Here is a 19,380-nt window from a genome sequence, read left to right as displayed (position 1 = left end):
CGCGATCGTATACCGTAATGCGACTTTGCTCGGTCAATCCAGTGTTTTTATACAAGAGAGAGAGAGAGAGTGCGAAGAATGTGAACTCATTGATCCCTGAATTAAGCCGGCGAACGACAAGTTAAATCCAAGACTAATCGTTCGTTCAATCGGACGCCAGGCGGCCGCAATCATTTGTTACGCAGCGTGGGGTATAAAAGATACGCACGAGAAAAATAGGATTTGTTAAAAAAAGAAAAAAGTACGATGCTTACAATCGATTCGTTGTCGTAAATTTATGAAATAAATGCGCGAGTATTTTTCAATTATTGCGTAAGTTTATGGACTTTTAATTTTACCTTCGAAAAAATTATTTTCATAAAAAAGATAATATATTGTATATAGCTTATATATATAATATAAAAATAAAAATACAACAGTTTTCATATATAATTTAACTAAATAAAAATAGATATTAATATATGATTAGTGAAGTAAAAAAATTAATCTAACTCTTTTTTCTTCTTTTATTAATATTTAAAAAAATTCGTTCTATATATGCATCGAGACACACGGATTACGAATGTGCAATAATTAAATTTATTTGCGAGGTAGAATAAAACCCGCACTGGAAAAAATGACTAAATTAATACATATTTAGTTCAATACTACCAAATGAATTATCATTTATTTGAAACAAATAAATATTTATTTGTTTTGAAAAAGATTTTCTTATATCAAATAAATATTGTTCATATCAAATAACTATTATTAGTTTCAAATAAATGATTTATTTGGCACACGGAGAGAATTTCTCTTAGAATTTACCCTCATTGTAATCGTAAGATAATATGGTGCTGGAAGAATTTAATAAAGGCTTCTCTGATTAATATTTACAATAAAAAATATTAATAAGTACATAGTAAAATTAATCGAGTGTATTTTTATTGTAAAAAATATTAAACAGAAAAACTCTCATAAAATTCTTCCAGTACCATATATTGTCCCACGATTACCATGATTTTTAGGATAAATTCTAATAAGAGAAAATGTTCTCTGTGTAGTATTGAAATAAATACTTATTCGAATTAAATAAATTTTTTTCAGTGCGTTTCTATTTTCGACACCACACATCTCCATTGATTGAAAGAAAATAAATGAAAATCACGAGTGATTTTCCAGCGAAGAAGACGAGGACAGAAATCAGCCCGCGCGTGGGCGTTTCAGGACTCGGGTCGCGTGTTTCAGGAACTTCATTGCGTATGTAGGACAGTCATCCCCGCTTCAAATGGAGACGAATCGCTTCTCGCACCCGGCAATCGTGATTATTCTCGGGGGTTGCGCAGAAGAAGCTAGAGACAATGAGATGGGAAAACAACGCCGACGTAGCTAGCTTGTCGTTCGCCAGTCCTATAAAAACCCGGAGGACGTTGGTCGTCTCGACATTACTCGGCCAGATAGTCCTGTCGATTGATCCGAGATGAAAGTCACCGTGAATCCCGTCTGCGCCCTGGCGTTGCTACTCTGCTTGACGTTTCGCGCTTCCGGCGAATATTCCGGTAATATCCGATCTCCTGCTTGCGATAATAATTAAAGCGATTACAATCTCTCTCTCTCTTGTGTTGTTTTGATCGTGCGCTCGCAGAATTGAGAGAATTGGCGAACGGATCAAACGATGGCAGAACGCCGAGCAACTTCGGTTCCTGCATCGAGGGAAAGTGCATCAAGCGCGCGCAGGAAGTCAGCGGCATGTGGTTCGGTCCACGATTGGGAAAACGACACAGACCTGACGAGAAGCAGCTGATTAATCCTGAGATGCTAGTGAATTCTCTGGACCAACCTGGCGTGCGCTGGGCCGTCGTCGCGATTCCGAGTGAGTGTCGAGATTTTTTCTCCAAAGCGGGGCCGATCAAACTCTCACTTTTTAATTAATTTATTGATTTGTATATTGAAAAAAAATTTATTTATTTCAATACTGCCAAATAAATTATTTATTTGAAACTAATAATATTTATTTAATATAAAAAAATTCTTTTTAAAACAAATATATATTTCTAGCTTTTGCTTTGATCAAATAAATATTTATTTGTTTCAAATAAATGATTCATTTGGCAGTATTGAACTAAATATGTATTAATTTAGTCATTTTTTTCAGTGTATTACTTTGATATTATTTTTGAGATTTTTTCTACACTGAAAAAAAGATTTGTTAACTTGACTAAACCTTTCAACTAAATTTATATTAGTTTGTTAATTGAACATACAAAAATATTTAAATTAAATGTAACATATTAAATTTAATAAAACGTATATTTGACTTAAATACTAATATATGTTCAATTAACAAAATAGTAATTTAGTTGAAAGGCTTAGTCGAGTTAACAAATTTTCTTTCAGTGTATTTTGCAATTTTACTAAATATATAGTATAGTTGGATTCAGTCAATTCAATATAATTTTGCAAATAAAAGTTTGCACTGGGGAAGAAAAACTTGTTGCATTAACAAAAATTCTGTTCGATAATGAACGAAATAGAATTACTGGTTGAATCTACCAAAATTCCTTTTAATGCAACAAGCATTTTGTTGTGCAAACGAGATGCACTTGCTGCAACAGAAGGAATTCTGGTAGATTCAACTAGTAATTCTGTTTCGTTCATTTTCGAACAAAATTTTTGTAAATGCAGAACCAGTTTTTTTAGTGAGATTGTATAATATTATTATATTCTAAAATTTTCTCATACACTAAAAAAATAGTTAACTTAACCGTTCAACTAAATAATATTTTGTTAATTGATATAAAAATATTTAAATTAAATATATAACATATTAAATCTAACAAAACATATATTTGACTTAAATACCAATATATATTCATTTAACAAAATAATAATTTAGTTGGAAGGTTTAATCAAGTTAACAATTTTTTTCGGTGTATAAACTGTAAATGACTTATTTTTTACTAATTTTTTTCCTGTAAATTCTATTTTGAATGTTTAGTTCTAAAATTCTATCGAATTAAAAAAAATTAAATTCTTGTAATATTTCGTATCTGTACATTTTTTTTGATGTTATCTAAATTTTTAAAAATTTTCCTTTTTTTGCGTTCGAACTAAAAATAATAGCTGGATTCAATCTAATATATTGTAATTTGCGAACAAAATTTTGAGATGGTATAATATTATTAGATTCTAAAATTTTCGTCAAAATTTTCTCATATTAACTGTAATTTCCCACTATTTGTTTTCCTGAAAATTTTGCTTTGAACTCTAATTCTATGGAATTTCGTTAAAAAAAAATAAAATTAATTTATTTTAATATTTTCTGAATAACTTCTTTATTGTCGAATTATATAATTCGTCAATTTAGAATTCGAAATTCTTATATTTTCCTTCTATTACTCGATCTTTTTTCCTTCACAATGATGACTATCAAGTACAAATTCTAGCTAATGAAAAGAGGCAACCGCAATTTATACCGCGCTTGGGACGAGGATCGGAAGAGGACTTATTCTCTTACGGCGATGTGACAGACAGGAATGAGCTCGACGATGACGAGCCGATGATACCGCCGATATTCGCGCCGCGTCTAGGGCGTCGCGTTCCCTGGATACCGTCGCCGAGACTCGGACGTCAATCACGCAGCGTATCGCATAAAATGTAGGTATCCATGACAAGAGGCAGATCATCGAAAATTGCGAGAAAAGAGTGATCACTTAGTAAAAAACCTATCCAATTGTGAGAATTTCAACGAAGCGTCAAACAAAATTATAGTATAATACTATATTAAGATATAAAGAAATAAAGTACTTACGTTTATTTGTATTTCGAAATTGGCTGTTATTCCTTCAGCATCCTCGCATCCCAAGTTATGCATACATTTTATGTTGTTTCTTACTTATTTATTATTATTGATTTTTTATTATTTAATTTATTATGTTTAAATTACTATATTGGAGACATTGAAAAAAATTATTAACTTGACAATAAGTATTATTTTGTTAATTAAACATATTTCAATTATAAAAATATTTCAATTAAATATAACATTAATTCTAACACACAAAAATATAATTGAATTAAATACTAATATATGTTTAATTAACAGAATAGTAATTTAATTGAAAGGTTTAGTCAAGTTAATAATTTCTTTTAATGTACGTAAATAGATATCTCAATCCTTAAAGTAAAGAGACAATCATTTATTCTAGATAGTAAAGAGATAATGATCTATTCTATATATTATAATTACTTACTACTTACTGTGTATTTATATTTTAGATCGTATAGATATATTTTAGTCTCTAAATGAGAATTTTATTTCGAAACTCTCTAATGCTAAATATAATGAAAAATAATAATTAAAGAGAATACGTTGTAATTAAAGAAGATTCTCTTGTAATAAAAGTACATAATTTATATTTTAAGCACTGTATTGTGTTAAACATAATGTTAAAACAACATTTTTTGAAGAGAGAATTCATATATAAGAAAATAAAATTAATGCATTGAAAAATGGTTGATTAACTTGACTAAACCTTGTAACTAAATATTATTTTGTTAATTGAACATATAAAAATATTTAAATTAAATGTAACATATTAAGTCTAACGAATCATATATTTGATTTAAATATTAATATATGTTCAATTACCAAATAGTAATTTAGTTGAAAGGTCAATTTAACAAAAGTCAATTTAACAAATTTTTTTCAGTGTGCGTAGAACTTCAGAATTTTTAATAAATGTAAAGCTTTTTTTAAACAAAGGCATATTTTTTCTAAATATGCAATATGATATACTTAATAGATAAAAACATAATACATATTAAAAATATATTTTTTAGTTTTAGAAATTTTTTTACTTTGAATAAAAGTAAATTTCTTTTCAAACCAAATATTTTCGTATTAGCAAAAAAAATATTTCTTTTAAAATTCGTGTTTGAAATTTATCTACTACGTTAAAAAAATAAATAAAAAAAAGATTGTTATGCACATCCCAAAAAATTTATCGAAATATTAAAAATATATTTTTATAAAACAGAATGAATAATTTTATTATTAGAATCAAGAAATAATTAAATATATAAATGATGAAATAATAAATGAAAATTATTGTATATTATATAATTAAAAATAATAAAAACTTTAATAAATATACGAAAAACGATGTCTTCTCATCATAATCGATTTTCAGCAAAAGAAAAGTCTAGGAATGAAATAGAGTGTACATTGCAAGTTTACACAGGGATACACGGAGGATCGTAGACGCTATTTTCAGCGTCTATGAGAAGGGTTGAGATATCTCTTTCAAGAGGAAGTAAGACGGTGGAGAAAGGAGCAGGGTGCCGAACTATATAGTAATTTCTCGACCGGAACTACCGGTGAGCCATGTGGTAACATGGAAAGACAGTCATAATCGTAAAACTTGAAAACGACGGCGGAGCAGATACAAGTTAGTTAGCTTCTAATCCTCGCTTTTACAGCAGTACTGTATATCGAGGATCGCTCGTAAAACGTGACAAAAATGTTTTCGATGAGTTTCAGAATATTAACGATGCTCATGCCGACATATTATACAAATTTGTAGATAATATAAAAAATATCTTTACATGTACTTACGCTGAAAAAAATTGTTATCTTGATTAAACCGTTTAACTAAATTATTATTTTGTTAATTGAACATATATTATAGTATTTAAGTCAAATATACAGTTTGTTAGATGTAATATGTTATATTTAATTGAAATATTTCTATATGTTCAATTAACAAAATAATATTTAATTGAACGATTTAGTCGAGTCAACAAATTTTTTAAAAAATATTTTGGAGAAAATATTCTTCTTGAATATGATAAAAATATGCATGTTGAATATGATATACATGCATAAATAAAACCTAATTAAATATATAATAAATTTGTTTTTCTAACGTGCGTTTAAATGACATTACATTAGAATTTTTATTAAACACTTGATTGTTAAAATATTCGACGTTGCAAATTTTCGATAAAGAAAAAGATCTATCAAAAAGATATTAATTGTTAAATATTGAGTTGTACGTTTACTCTATTAAAAATTAAAAAATTGTTTTAAATGTATATTTAACATATTTTTATATATTAATATATATTTTGATAAAAGTTGATTCCAAAATAATTGATTTTTTTAGATACGCCAAAAAAATAGAATATATCGTGTAAAGAATAAAATTATTTTACATAAAATCAATTCATATATATGTATTATATATATAAATGGTTTGCTTTTTGAAAATAGGTATATTCTAGACGTAGTAGGTGATTTATGAGATAACGTCTGTGTAACAAAGTAAAATTCAAAGAAAGGACTTTGATGATTGCATGTATACAAATGCTATACGTATATACAAAGTAATACTAAATCATTGCAGATAAATAAACAATTCGTGTGCAAAGATCGTGCACGTTATAATATATGTACTTACGTGATGATAAATCAGAGATTAAAAAATCAATATAATTAAAGCGCATTAAATATTGCGCTTTCTAAAAATATTGCAGTACACATTTTTATTCAGAAATATTTCCATTATTTTTTTATATCGAGCTCTCTGATACCAAATAAATATAACGATAGCTTTTCTGTTTATTGCACTATGGACTCACTGAAATTATATCAGTTGTGCAATTCTCTTCATAAATATAATTTCACTCACCGAAGCTGCTTCAGCGTCGTCGACTTTTTTGATTCTGCCGTTGGCGCCAACTCGCGAAACCGCACAAGGTTAACTCCGCCGAGCCGCATCAAGTACATTCGTCCTAGAAACGAAAGCAGAACACCACGACTATTAATTAATTACTGATTAACGTGTTACAACTGTTATTCGACATTTCCGACAATTATTTGCACGCGCAAATCACTTTAGTAAACAAAAATGAGAGAAATTCGCGCACCGACTTCAACACTGCGATTATAAATCGACGCAGCACCAAACAAACATGGCGGCTGCGCACGCGCATATAGTAGCGCGCATGTAAATTTTGGCGCGTTTTTTCAATATCTTCAATTTTCAATTATTATAAAATTATTTACCAATTATACATATAATTATACAATAAGAAAATAACAATATATATATATATACACATAATAAATACATATTAATATACACATTTACGAATATAATAATTAGAATAAACGTGTAGGAAAAAATAAATGATAAATTTTAATTACGAGTTATCACAAATATATTTCTTTAATAGTTTACATATATTTGACTGTTATATCATATATTTTTCCAAAAATATTTATCATATATCTTATTTATTTCACCTTATCCACTCTTTTGTACTCAATTGTATAAAATAATTATTATACAAATATAAACAATAGGAATGTGTATTTGTACATTCAATTATGCCCTTGTAAAATATTATATTGTTGTACACAGTTAAAAGAATTTATTTTAACCCTGAATCGTTTCTTGCAGTAGTTTTTCAAGCTTGCGCACATCAATGGCAAATTTGCGAATGCCCTCGCACAACTTGTCAGTTGCCATTTGGTCCTCGTTTAAGAGCCATCTAAATTCTGCTTCATTTAAGCTGATCTTTTGGAGATCGCATTTTTTCGCTGATTCTACAGTTAAAACTTTGCGAACAGGCTCGTTGCTCTCCTCTAATTCCTCCAATAATTTCGGACTTATAGTTAGGAAATCACAGCCTGCGAGTTCTCTAATTTCACCTAATTATCAAGATAATTAAATTAAAAAATAGTAAAGTTAGATAAAATAACGCAGTATTACATTTTATATTACATTTCTAATAGCGAATTCGATTGGATGCACTAGTGCGCACTAAGTGCATATAAAGGTTTATTACTCACAAGTTTACAATGACAAAAGTAATTAAAAAAGGAAAATAATTAATAGTAAGAGCCATTATTATAGTTCAATATGAATGATAATATAATAGCTTTTACTATTATATTATTTTACTTTTTGAATTATTTTTATGCCATTGTAAAATTGTGTGCGATAACCTTTATCTGCATTCAGTGCGCACTAATGCATCCAACCGAATTCGCTATAAGATTATGAAAAATAGTTTATATACATCAAAAAATTACATAATTTAAATACTTGCCAACGTTTCTAAACGAAGCACCCATTACAACTGTCTTATAGCCAAATTTCTTGTAATAATTGTAAATTTTCGTTACAGAAACGACACCTGGATCTTCCTTTGCTTCATATGTTTTCTTATCTGTATTTGCTACATGCCTAAATAAATAATTCTGTTTTTACTTTTAATTCATGTAAATTTATAAACTGATAAATGACACTGAAACGTTTACCAGTCCAGAATTCTTCCAACAAATGGTGAAATGAGAGTGACGCCAGCTTCTGCACAAGCAACAGCTTGCGCAAAGGAAAATAATAATGTCAAATTGCAATGGATCCCATATTTTTCCTCCAATTCTCTAAAACAAAAAGGAAACAATTATTATTACTTATTAATAAAACATTAATCAAACATAAAATGCATATATTTTAATTTTATTGATTGCTTACTTTGCTGCTTGGATGCCTTCCCAAGTTGATGCAAGCTTAATCAAAATACGTTCCTTGCTTACTCCAAGTCCTTCGTACAAAGCAATCAATCTTTTCGCCTTCTCAATGCTGGCTTCCTTATTAAAGGATAATCTGGCATCTACTTCTGTAGAAACTCTTCCGGGGATTATATTCAAGATTTCTTTGCCAAATAGAACACATGTAACATCGAGGGCTGCTTCAACTTGCTCAGCCAAAGTACTTTTAAAATATTAAGTAATATTAAAACATTATGAATATTAATGTTAAAACTATTTAAATATAATTTTTAATAATAAAAAAACTAAGAAATTTACATAAATTAAATGTCAACAACAAATATGTATACTTACGATCCAGATTTTTTGCCACATTCAGCAGCTTTTTCGATCAAATGAGCATACTTTTTTTGATTAGCAGCAGCAAGAATCAACGACGGATTTGTCGTTGCATCTGTAGGCTTAAATTGCTCCATAGCTACAGCGAGTAATAATATAATATCGTTTGTGATGTTAATATATATTATATATATATTGTTAGTTATAATTACTTTCTCTTCATTATTTTTTAAATTATTAATTTACTTTTATTCATATTCGTTATCAATTGTTCATTTGATAGCTTGTTCAAACATTTCCATTCCAGAATAAGAATGATGAATGTATTATTTTTAGAGGTCACTACTGCTCAAGGCAAGGGTCACGTTATTTCGAATGTGCACTGATACGCGTTTTATCAGTTGCACAGCAAAATCTATGCGACATCGTTTGATTTTTCGACCATGATCCCATATATATCCACGTGAAGTCTGTGTGACAATTTTAAATTTACAAGAACTTAAATAAAATAAGCTCAAAAAATTAAATTATCATCAATATAATGAACACGCATTATTCATTATAAAAGATAAATTTGTCATAGTCATAAGAAAAAAAGTTTCTCAGCTTTCAGACAAGATCATCAATATACACGCGCCATATTAACATATTATTTTTGTATAAAATCATGATGTAAAAAAAGTATGAGCCATAAAAGTCGCACGCATCTTGATTACAAAATAATAATGATAGAATGATAATGTCAAGGTAATTATAATTTCTGACTTAAAGCAAAACATTTCGATGGATTATACTAAAAATCTTATAAATATATATAATAAAATAAATATATCAAATATATCGACACTTTGGACGATAATCGATAATTATATATTAGTCTTTTTTTTATTCCATATTTTTTTATTCACTTGTGTAACAAAGTAATAAAATTCAGTCATAAAATGATATTTGAATTGATCGATTACTTAGAGAAAATTTTGTATATCTTTAATTAAAATTCGTAATCATCCAATGTATAATTATTCATTCACGCTTTTTAATAGCTTTTTGTTCGCCTCCGATATCGCACGATGTTGATATCGGGATACACGCGCAAGTAAACAGATTTCGATATATCTCTTGTTAAAGTGACTTCGAGAAATAAATTTCATAATCATTACGCGATTCGAAGAATCACGTGAGACGTTCGTAAGAAAAAAAATGTGCAAGCGTTGCAAAATTTTCTCTCTCCTCTCGACCCCCTGGTCTAAACTTTACGTGTAACCTACCTTAACCTCTGAACGAATTCGAATTTCGACGTGATCTTACCGTGAAAGTCGCCGGTGTCGGCGACGACCGTCGTCAGCTCCTTCAGTTGATTCAACGAACTCATGATCTTCGCTTTCTTCGACTGGGACTCGCTCATAATCGTCGTACGTATTTATGCGGCCACAAGATGAAGTCTCGCGTCTCACTCTAACGTCGTGTCCTCGGCGTGTCAGGCTGGTCAACTGCGTAAAATCAAATTTATGAACGGTCACGTGATTTGGCGGGAACTTTTAATAGCCGCGATTTGACACGTGGAACGAATATAAAACTGTAATTGAATTATTCAACTATAATTGAGATACTCAGTTTATGTAAATGAGAACGAGAAATATCTGCAGTTATGATTAAATTTCACAAATTAAATATGTCAATTAAAATTAAAACTTGATTCAATTATAGAATTTTCATGTAATGTAAAGTTAAAAAAATGTATGCACATAATTACATCTTACATTTAATACAAAATCTCATGATTTAATTTTATTTTGAATATATTTAGATAGATTCGTATCATTGTTTTATTAGAGCAATGCACTCAAAAAATATATTCTTGCTTATTTCACTATTCCATTAATTATTCAGTCAAATAAAATGTATTTGAGAGATTTAAAAATTCAAAATAAATTTTTGATTAGTGTCATCACATTGTGTTCCAAAAGTTGCAAGCTTTTAATTTTAAAGGAACAAAAATTTTGATAGAAACAGTATTTATTAAAATCTACTTAAGTACATAGTGTAAATATAACTTACTGATCTATTTAATATACTTTAATTGAATGTATGCGAATGTGTTCAAAGCTATTGTTATATAAAAATAAAATCAAGTCTTCGTAAGTGAATAGTAAATAGTATCAACGTTTTGTATCTACAATAATCCAATAAACTTATTACAATGTGTGTATATATATTATATATATATATATATAATCTCACTTTAATTTCTATGTTATTCATTATTTGTGTAAAATCTGACTATCACAAAAGAGATAAACACCGGAATCAAATATAAAAACATGATTGCACTTATGATTCCTTCATATATACAATTGCATTTTACGATAAAAGATATTATCGAAGTTACACACTGTTTCTTTTTTATACAAATATCATCTTCATTCTTTTTAAATATCTTTTTGTTGTTTCTTTATTTAAATCGATCAACATTGATCCTTAAATTTGTTTCGCCTTTTAAATTGATTCTATCTTTGATAAAATCATCACGCTCAATTGCACAAAAACTACATATCACCAAGTTAACGTTAATTAATGAGAATTGTTGTGAAAACTTGTAAAATCGACTATTAATGTTATATCGAGAATAAATCTCGTATTTTCACTACTGTCAGACTTTTTCAGAAGATGTATGCTTATCGAGAGATACAATTTTCGGTTGATGACCATAAAGGAAAATTGAGCATATTACAAGGAACGCACCTAAAGTGAATTGAAATGATAAATGGAAGTCGAACAGATAAATGGAAGCTATGCAAGAGATGATGATGGCTAGAGACGTGGCGAAACCCTTCAATATATTGTCGGCATACTTAACTACCATGGCTACGATCAACCCACCGCCTGCTTGCAAGATCACCAGATAAATTATAAATAGATCATAGCCAAAAAAGAAGCCCTGCTTGTGTATGATATGACCATCTTGCAAAAAACACGTGCCTAAGCCAAACGGTATGGATAACACGCTCAATTGCACATTTCGCATCCACACAGAGATGTCAGAACCTTTGAGAATTTTTTCGAAATAGATCCCTGCGAAACCGGATAGAACACAAGCACTCAGAGCAGCGGAGAAGCCTACCCAATGATTCTGTTCGATACCAGAGGGTACAGATGCTTTCACACTTTGAGCCAATTGAACGAGAACCACTCCTATGACCAAAAGCACTAGAGCACTCCACTGAGTTGTACGTAAAGATTTACGTAATATCGTCATTGCAAAAAATGCTGTTGTCAAAATTTTTAATTGATATGTAACCTATAGAATATATATATATATATTATTCGTTTTAAATGTATTAATATAAAACTACTTTTTTAATAGAAATGTTTTAGTTTGAATATACATCTTACCTGATGCGTAGCTGCATCCAGATTAGATGCAGACACATAAAGCAAATTGTTTTGTATAATATACAAAAGGGATGGCACACAAACTTTCAGAGTGTCGATAGGCTGCTTCACGATTGTCATATGTAATGTTTTGTAAAATTTCTCAAAGCTTCCTTCTTCGATGTATACCAATACCAGACAGGTAAACAATTTTACTACTTCTGCCATCACAACAGCTAGAAAAAAACAGACAATATTATAGCAAATACAATAAGAATTTTTTGTCAACACAGAAGATGGTATTTTTATTATTGGCATTTACCAGTCGAAGATAGAAACATATCTCCTGCTCTAGTGCGCGAATATCGCATGCTGAGACCAACCATAGCATTTTGAAGCGTGAGAGTAATTAAGCTCACATACTTCAATGTTTGTACAGTTTCTGTAACAAATATTTAAAGTGTGCCCATTTATATCAAAGTTATCCATAATTTTCATATACTATCATTTTTATACATATTTATGATATACTCACTTTGTGAAGTTTTATTCATGTTGATGATAGATTTGTTTCGTGAAATAACTTACAAATATTTTTCCACAAACTACATTTTTATTAAAAATACAAGAAACAAATAAGTTTTTCAAAGAGCATTTGAGTATCTTCAAATCACAAGCAGTTCTGCCTAAAATAAAAGACAAATATCATTTATATCTATATAAATATTATTTTACCTATTATTTTCAAGGAATAAAACTAATTATTAAAAATATAAATGTAATAAAAGAATAAATTATTCACAAAAGTATATATAAGAGTATAGCAATGTGTCTGTGATAACAAATAATAATTTTCAATTCAGGATCATAAACGATGTCTTCTTTAAGACATTATGCATATTAGTGTTAAGATAATTAGAATAGAAATTATGGAAAGACAAACATAATTTTTTAATTGCTGTCTTTACTTGGACACATTGACTTTGTTTTGACAGCCAAACGATTTTTGACAAACAAGTTAAAAAATTAAATAATTCTCACGTGAAGATCTAGCAAAGGAATAATGCGTTAGGCGAAAAAGTTGATTAATTATAATATAACTTTCACTGATGGGATGCACACCATTTGTGAAATTTTTGCCCACGTTGAACTGACACGTTGAATATTCGTGCTTCCAAAGAATGCCCTAGTTATTTTCCTATCGATATCATTTTCGATTGGCTTCGATTGGCCTTGTGGCCTCGTTATTTCCTGTTTACACCTAATTAAATTTAAATAACAAAATAAATTTCATTATGCTTTTATTATAACATATTACACGTCCACCGCATTTTATATTTACATATAAAATAGATTAAACAGATAACTGAAGATAATAATGTATCTGTATTGAACGATAATCTAACTTCATTCATTGGTTTTAAAAGAATTAACCAATTGTATTTACAATCTATTTCAAGATTGTTCGGACATGACATGAGAAGAGCCTTAAAAATAATTCATCACTTGACGTGAACTTATTATTATATTTAATTATATATTGCACAATATAATATACAAATATTTAAAAGAAATTTTTAAAGATATAATTATTTATCCATTAATAGCATGACCATAAATTATATGATTGCGAGAGTCCACGGATAAATTGAGACTAAATTTGTCCACGTTTCCAATGACCGATTTAAAATGAGACTCTCTTATTGGTCAATCGTTTTTACTTATCCAAAACATCGAGCGATGTAATTGGATGCGCCATTTGCAAATGTACGAAGTGGTTTTTTAAATGTCACGTGTTAAAACAAAAAGAACTTTCGCACATCTAAGTACATTTATAGTCGATGACTATGAAAAACAACATGAAGGATGATAAATAGTGGATAGTAGTTGAGAAGAAAAAACAGAAAGAGAAGTAGACGTAATATTTATCCATTTTGCACAAATATTTTATAATTGTAGAAAGAGGGCTATCGCGATCATGTCTATGGTAATTATATACATTTTTTAATATGTTGTGATAATTATAAATATTATCATTTAATCCATATTTAATCCATTTATACAAATCTTAATTTCTTAATATTCATTTTCAGTTTGTTACTGACATATTAATTTTATGATGAATTCTGAAGAGTTCTTTCGTTAGCAATTATATTGTAAAAAATATAAGCAATCTATCTCGTAAAATGCTTATATTTCACATGTAATTATATTATCAGAAAAACACATCTTTCTCTAATAAAATGTATTTTTTTTATAGCGACCTGATGATCACAGGAGGAAATGGAATCGAGAGGAATATGAAAGAATTGCACTTCAGAGACTTCAAGATGAGATCGCGGAGGAAGAATTGGGACTTCCCAAACAACCAGCAGTTAAGAGAGAATTGCTAAAACAGAGAGATTACAAAGTTGATCTTGAATCAAAATTAGGAAAAAGTGTTGTCATCAATAAAAATACACCATCATCACAAACTGGAGGGTAAAATTCAGTTCTGAGATATCAAGACCTATCTATATATGCAATCTATGCAATATAATAAATCCAAATAACTCAATATGCAAAACTGTTCTTTATAAAATATTTTCTTATTATAAAACAATTCTTTTATTGACACATTATCAATTACAATTATTATTGTGCTTCTGTTCATAGATACTATTGCAATGTCTGTGATTGTGTTGTCAAAGATTCCATTAACTTTTTGGATCACATCAATGGAACAAAACGTAAGTTTAAATATTTATATACCAATCATATATAATTAAAATTTAGAGTTTTTATGTCGATTATAACTTTATATATTATTTCCACAGATCAACGTAATCTGGGTATGTCTATGAAGATAGAGCGTTCCACATTGGATCAAGTTAAAGCAAGGTTTGCACAAAACAAGAAGAAACTCGAAGAGAAGAAGAAGGATTATGATTTGGAGCAGAGAGTGAAAGAACTAAAGGAAGAGGTTTGTTTCTATTTAAAATCATGATTGAAGCAATTATCTCATTCACTGTGTAATTTATTAATAACATTATTTCTATTATTCACAGGAAGAGAAGATCAAAGAATACAGAAAGGAGAAACGAAAAGACAAGAAAAGAAAGATTGAGGAACTAGCGGATGATGATGCAGGACCTTCCGATGAAATGGCCTCAATCATGGGATTCTCTGGTTTTGGTTCGAAAAAGAAGTGACAAACTATTTCCGTCTAAATAGTTTACTATCTGTGAGGAAGAGAATGTTAGTTCTTTAAGAAAGAACTGCTGATATCATTTGAGGACAGTTGATGAAACAGTGAACAGTTTTAATTCCAGTTATTGGAATTTAAGGATGCAATTGACGAATGTAAGTGTGTCTTGATTTTTCTCATTTGTCTTAGAGTTGTTCCTACAGTTTCGTGTTTATTCGAGACGAGAAACAGCTATTAATTACAAATCCGACCAATGTAAATGTAACAAATCACGTGAGCTTAAGCTGTAATTTAAGATTAATTAAAATTAATTAATCAAGATTATTTGGGCACAAATTTGTGATGTGAATGATTTAAGTATATTTTCGAAATGACTATATCTCTCTGATGAACTCTTTTATTACAAGAATACAGAATCTTGTGTAGGATTGGCACCAAAAGAGCATCTATGTGTCATGTTTGCAGAAATAAAATTTATGAGAAGTTGAATGAGAGACAGAAAGAATATTCAGATCAGTACTTTAAGCAATAATGTTTATGTAATATTTATATACACTCTCAATAGAAATAGAAGTAATTTTGATTAATTTCGATATTTATGAGCAACCATCGAAAAACTTTAGAGAGTACTTTAGAATTATTGAGAATGTAACATACTCTGTTTATTGCATAAATATTAGTGCTTGAAGATTTACTGATATTTGAATATCATTATTTAAATTTTTCTAAGAAAATGAGCCAATTTTTATCTTCCTTAAAATTTATGAACTAATTTCTATTCACATACATCCCATTCTCTTATTTTAATCTCGTATCTCATTAAATCTTAATACTGTAACATGCTTTCTTCTAGTGGATATTCGTATTTTAATTCTGATAAATTTTAATAATGTAATTGTTATATTATCGTAAAAAAAAGATACAATCAAGCTTCTAATTATTGTGTAATATATTTGTAGTTTTTTTAAATAGAATATATATATATATATATATATATATATATATATATATATATATATATATATATTTCCTGAGTAGATATTTAAAAATCAAGACTGCAAAAAAATTTTTTTAAATATTGAAGACACGAATCAATATCCTCCTTCAATTTTATGTGTCCTGTAAAACGCAGCCAATATAATTACATATAATATAACATTACATAAAATAAAAACTTATCAATTTAGCCATATAATGAATTGTAACAGTATAAACTCTATTTCATGATACGAGATCAAAATTGTATGAATTATAATAATTACTATAATATAAAAAAAATTACAATTAATAATAAAAATTATAATACACGTTGCGATACGATACCAGTCCTGCAGGAAACGTAGAGACGATCTATGCGAGTCCAAGTATCATAGAACGAAAGTGGCAAAATTCTCTCTTTTCCCTCCTCTCTCGAGAGGTTCGTAACCAACGAAGGAGGGATAAGAACCGATGCGCGCGAGATTTTCTCGACTCTCGTCGTCTCCCACCTCGCGGAGGATCAAGGGGATCCTCCTCCTACGACGCGGGGCCCGCGCTCTGGGGGCCAGACTCCGGGGCCAGAGCATCGGCCGGAGCAGTGCCGGTACCGACGTACATCTTGACGTAGCTCGTGCTCTCCTGCAGCAACAAACAGCCGGCACATCCATTCGAAAGTCCGTGGAAGTCGCGCGTGTCGGAGTCGCGTGTGCCTCGATTCAGCGCGCGCCGTGTCTTGTCAGTCGCTCGCACGTGACGTCAGCGCGTGGATAAGTCGTCACCACGTGCCACCGGGGTGTCATCCATCTTCCCGTGCGTTTTCGGTTCCGAAAATTCATTCCTGTAAATTAGGACTCTGCGAATATTTTCGGGAGAGACAAATTTAGTGAAAAATTTTATTTTATTGTCTTATTTACCTTTTTTTTGAAAATAGGACGAGTGCCCAAGATAAAGGATACTTGGTTGGATCGAAGAAGAATTTGTTGGAGTGTTTGGAAAGGATATCCTTTAGAGTGATTGCTAACGAATAGTATCGTGTACTTTGAAATATTGAAGATAAACATGTCCTGAGAGGAGTCGAATCAATTGTTGAAAGAAAGAGCAAGTTTATTGTTGAAGGATTTGCTTTCTACCTGGAAAGAAAACTGAACGTTTCATTGAAGATACTTTTGTAAACCGAAAATTGTGATTCTCTTCAACTAGATAATTCCTGAATAACGCTATCTACAAATATATTTAAACAGAGAGCTGGAACAATTTTTTCTTATGCAAAATTCGGAGTAATTATTTAAAAAGAAGACCGAGTCAATTCCTTAAAAATATTATCCAAAAAAAGAGGAAAAAATTATAAAAATTTTATCTTCTTATTCCCTTATAAAAAATAATTGATGTATAAATTTTTATTGATACGCGAAAAGAGATTAATATTCTCAACATTTCCCTATGCAAATACTTTTAACACGGGACAATTTTATTAATTACAACCGTCATTGTGACTGTTTTGCGAGAATCTCGAATAAGCAATCCTGAAGAAGAGTCTATTGATAGAACGCTCTTCCCTATCTGGATTTTACTACGTACATTACTCGCGACACGACTCTCGTTTATCTTCCCGATTATAATCAATTAACAGTGCCGGCTAATGTACGCTCGTGGAAAATGCGACAGGCAGCCAAGGCGAGTCCATCGGTCTTGACACGGAACTCGTCGGATTGATGGACATCGGCGACGATTTTACGAGCGTCTCGATCACGGTTCGCGGACACCACAACGCGGCATCCGTTTCAAGTTGAACAGCGAAACGTCATTCTTGAGAGACGATGTCGCGAACTCTGCAGCCGATCGAGGAATCCAATCCCGGCAAGTCATCGGGTAAGATCTCATTCACTTTTCCATAATGATCTCTCACAATTAATCCGTTAGAAAGCACCTGTGTAACATATTGGGAAACATTTAATTGATATGTTTAAAAAAATATATTACGCGATTATTAAGCAATTAAATTACATCTGTCTATGAAATGTCATCTGTTAAAAATGATACAGATAATATTAAATATTATACATTTTATTGAAAATATATACAGAGAGAATTTTCTCTTAAAATTTACCCTGAAAATCATAGTAATCGTGGGACAATATGGTATTGAAAAAATTTGATAAAAGTTCCTCTGATTAAAATATCTACCATAATAAGATATAAATATGTTCGATTAATTTTACTATGTAAATGGTAAATATTAATCAGAGAATGATTTTTTATTGGCTCACAGTTACCATAATTTTCAAAGTAAATTCTGAGTGTAAATTCTCTCCGTGTATTAATATATATTATATATACACGTATCTATTAATAAAATACATATTAAAATAAAGATAAAACTTTCTTTGACCCTAAAAATAAAAATTCATAGAACATTAGTCTGTAAATTTAAATTCAAGGCTTTTAACTGTCTTGAAGGAATATATGAGGGAATAGCTGCTAATATATTTTTTTCACTTTTCAAAAGTATCGCATTAAAATTCTGTGATATATATTTTCTTGTTCTAAAACACAACGGCCGCTTTCCCTTTTCTTTTCCACGGAAGTGAAAAGGATCAGACACGCATCGTGTTGTTGTCCGTTATACGGAGTCTGCCCACAGCTCTTGTTTCTAACTCTTGTTTTCGAAACAGTCCATGATCGCTCGTGCGTGATCGAATGGATCGCTTAAGTGGATCCGACGAAACAAATCCCTCGGCTTTAGAAATTTCCGCTTCAGGACACCCACGTTCGATTGACGAAGATCCGCATGAATTGTCGGGAAGAAAGATGCAAATTGAAACTTGAATACGCACAATTCGATACGAATAAAGTTTAATTAATCCACAAATCTGTCTTCGCACAAATTAATAGAGAAATTTTTAATTTTAATTATTTATTTTTAGAGGGAGAAAAAGAACTGGATCTCATTTATGAATTTAAA

General features: G+C 29.9%; 4 protein-coding genes across 6 annotated transcripts; 2 read left to right on the top strand and 2 right to left on the bottom strand.

Annotated features, from left to right (window-relative positions):
* The first annotated feature begins 1,381 nt into the window (after positions 1 to 1,381).
* Positions 1,382 to 3,809, top strand: Pban (pheromone biosynthesis-activating neuropeptide). The gene is made up of 3 exons (XM_029318981.2): positions 1,382 to 1,538; positions 1,625 to 1,852; positions 3,426 to 3,809. The coding sequence occupies exons 1-3, from the start codon at positions 1,460 to 1,462 to the stop codon at positions 3,638 to 3,640; spliced, it is 522 nt and encodes a 173-aa protein (XP_029174814.1). The 5' UTR covers positions 1,382 to 1,459; the 3' UTR covers positions 3,641 to 3,809.
* A 3,370-nt stretch (positions 3,810 to 7,179) lies between these two features.
* On the bottom strand, positions 7,180 to 10,378 carry Taldo (transaldolase). The gene is made up of 6 exons (XM_029318993.2): positions 10,190 to 10,378; positions 8,897 to 9,020; positions 8,526 to 8,765; positions 8,309 to 8,434; positions 8,098 to 8,234; positions 7,180 to 7,696 (listed from the first exon to the last, which is right to left on the bottom strand). The coding sequence occupies exons 1-6, from the start codon at positions 10,284 to 10,286 to the stop codon at positions 7,422 to 7,424; spliced, it is 999 nt and encodes a 332-aa protein (XP_029174826.1). The 5' UTR covers positions 10,287 to 10,378; the 3' UTR covers positions 7,180 to 7,421.
* A 501-nt stretch (positions 10,379 to 10,879) lies between these two features.
* Positions 10,880 to 13,800, bottom strand: Ugalt (UDP-galactose transporter). 3 transcript variants are annotated; one of them, XM_085485458.1, is made up of 6 exons: positions 13,596 to 13,612; positions 13,295 to 13,514; positions 12,789 to 12,939; positions 12,576 to 12,695; positions 12,275 to 12,489; positions 10,880 to 12,179 (listed from the first exon to the last, which is right to left on the bottom strand). In XM_085485458.1, exons 3-6 carry the CDS (start codon positions 12,805 to 12,807, stop codon positions 11,532 to 11,534), a joined length of 1,002 nt encoding a protein of 333 aa, XP_085341584.1. In that variant the 5' UTR covers positions 12,808 to 12,939; positions 13,295 to 13,514; positions 13,596 to 13,612; the 3' UTR covers positions 10,880 to 11,531. The 3 variants fall into 3 exon arrangements, with proteins under 3 accessions (XP_085341584.1, XP_085341583.1, XP_029174835.2); XM_085485457.1 differs by having other exon boundaries at positions 13,295 to 13,800; XM_029319002.2 differs by having other exon boundaries at positions 13,376 to 13,800.
* A 283-nt stretch (positions 13,801 to 14,083) lies between these two features.
* LOC114943386 (zinc finger matrin-type protein 2) lies at positions 14,084 to 15,934 on the top strand. Its single transcript, XM_029318982.2, has 5 exons — positions 14,084 to 14,240; positions 14,514 to 14,734; positions 14,909 to 14,982; positions 15,070 to 15,215; positions 15,301 to 15,934. Exons 1-5 carry the CDS (start codon positions 14,232 to 14,234, stop codon positions 15,442 to 15,444), a joined length of 594 nt encoding a protein of 197 aa, XP_029174815.1. The 5' UTR covers positions 14,084 to 14,231; the 3' UTR covers positions 15,445 to 15,934.
* The last annotated feature ends 3,446 nt before the right edge of the window (positions 15,935 to 19,380 follow it).

This window comes from Nylanderia fulva, unplaced genomic scaffold (genome assembly GCF_048542155.1).
Source record: "Nylanderia fulva isolate GAGA-0341 unplaced genomic scaffold, ASM4854215v1 Scaffold37, whole genome shotgun sequence".
NCBI classification, from domain to species: domain Eukaryota; kingdom Metazoa; phylum Arthropoda; class Insecta; order Hymenoptera; family Formicidae; genus Nylanderia; species Nylanderia fulva.
This window is presented reverse-complemented; position numbering and strand designations above follow the sequence as displayed.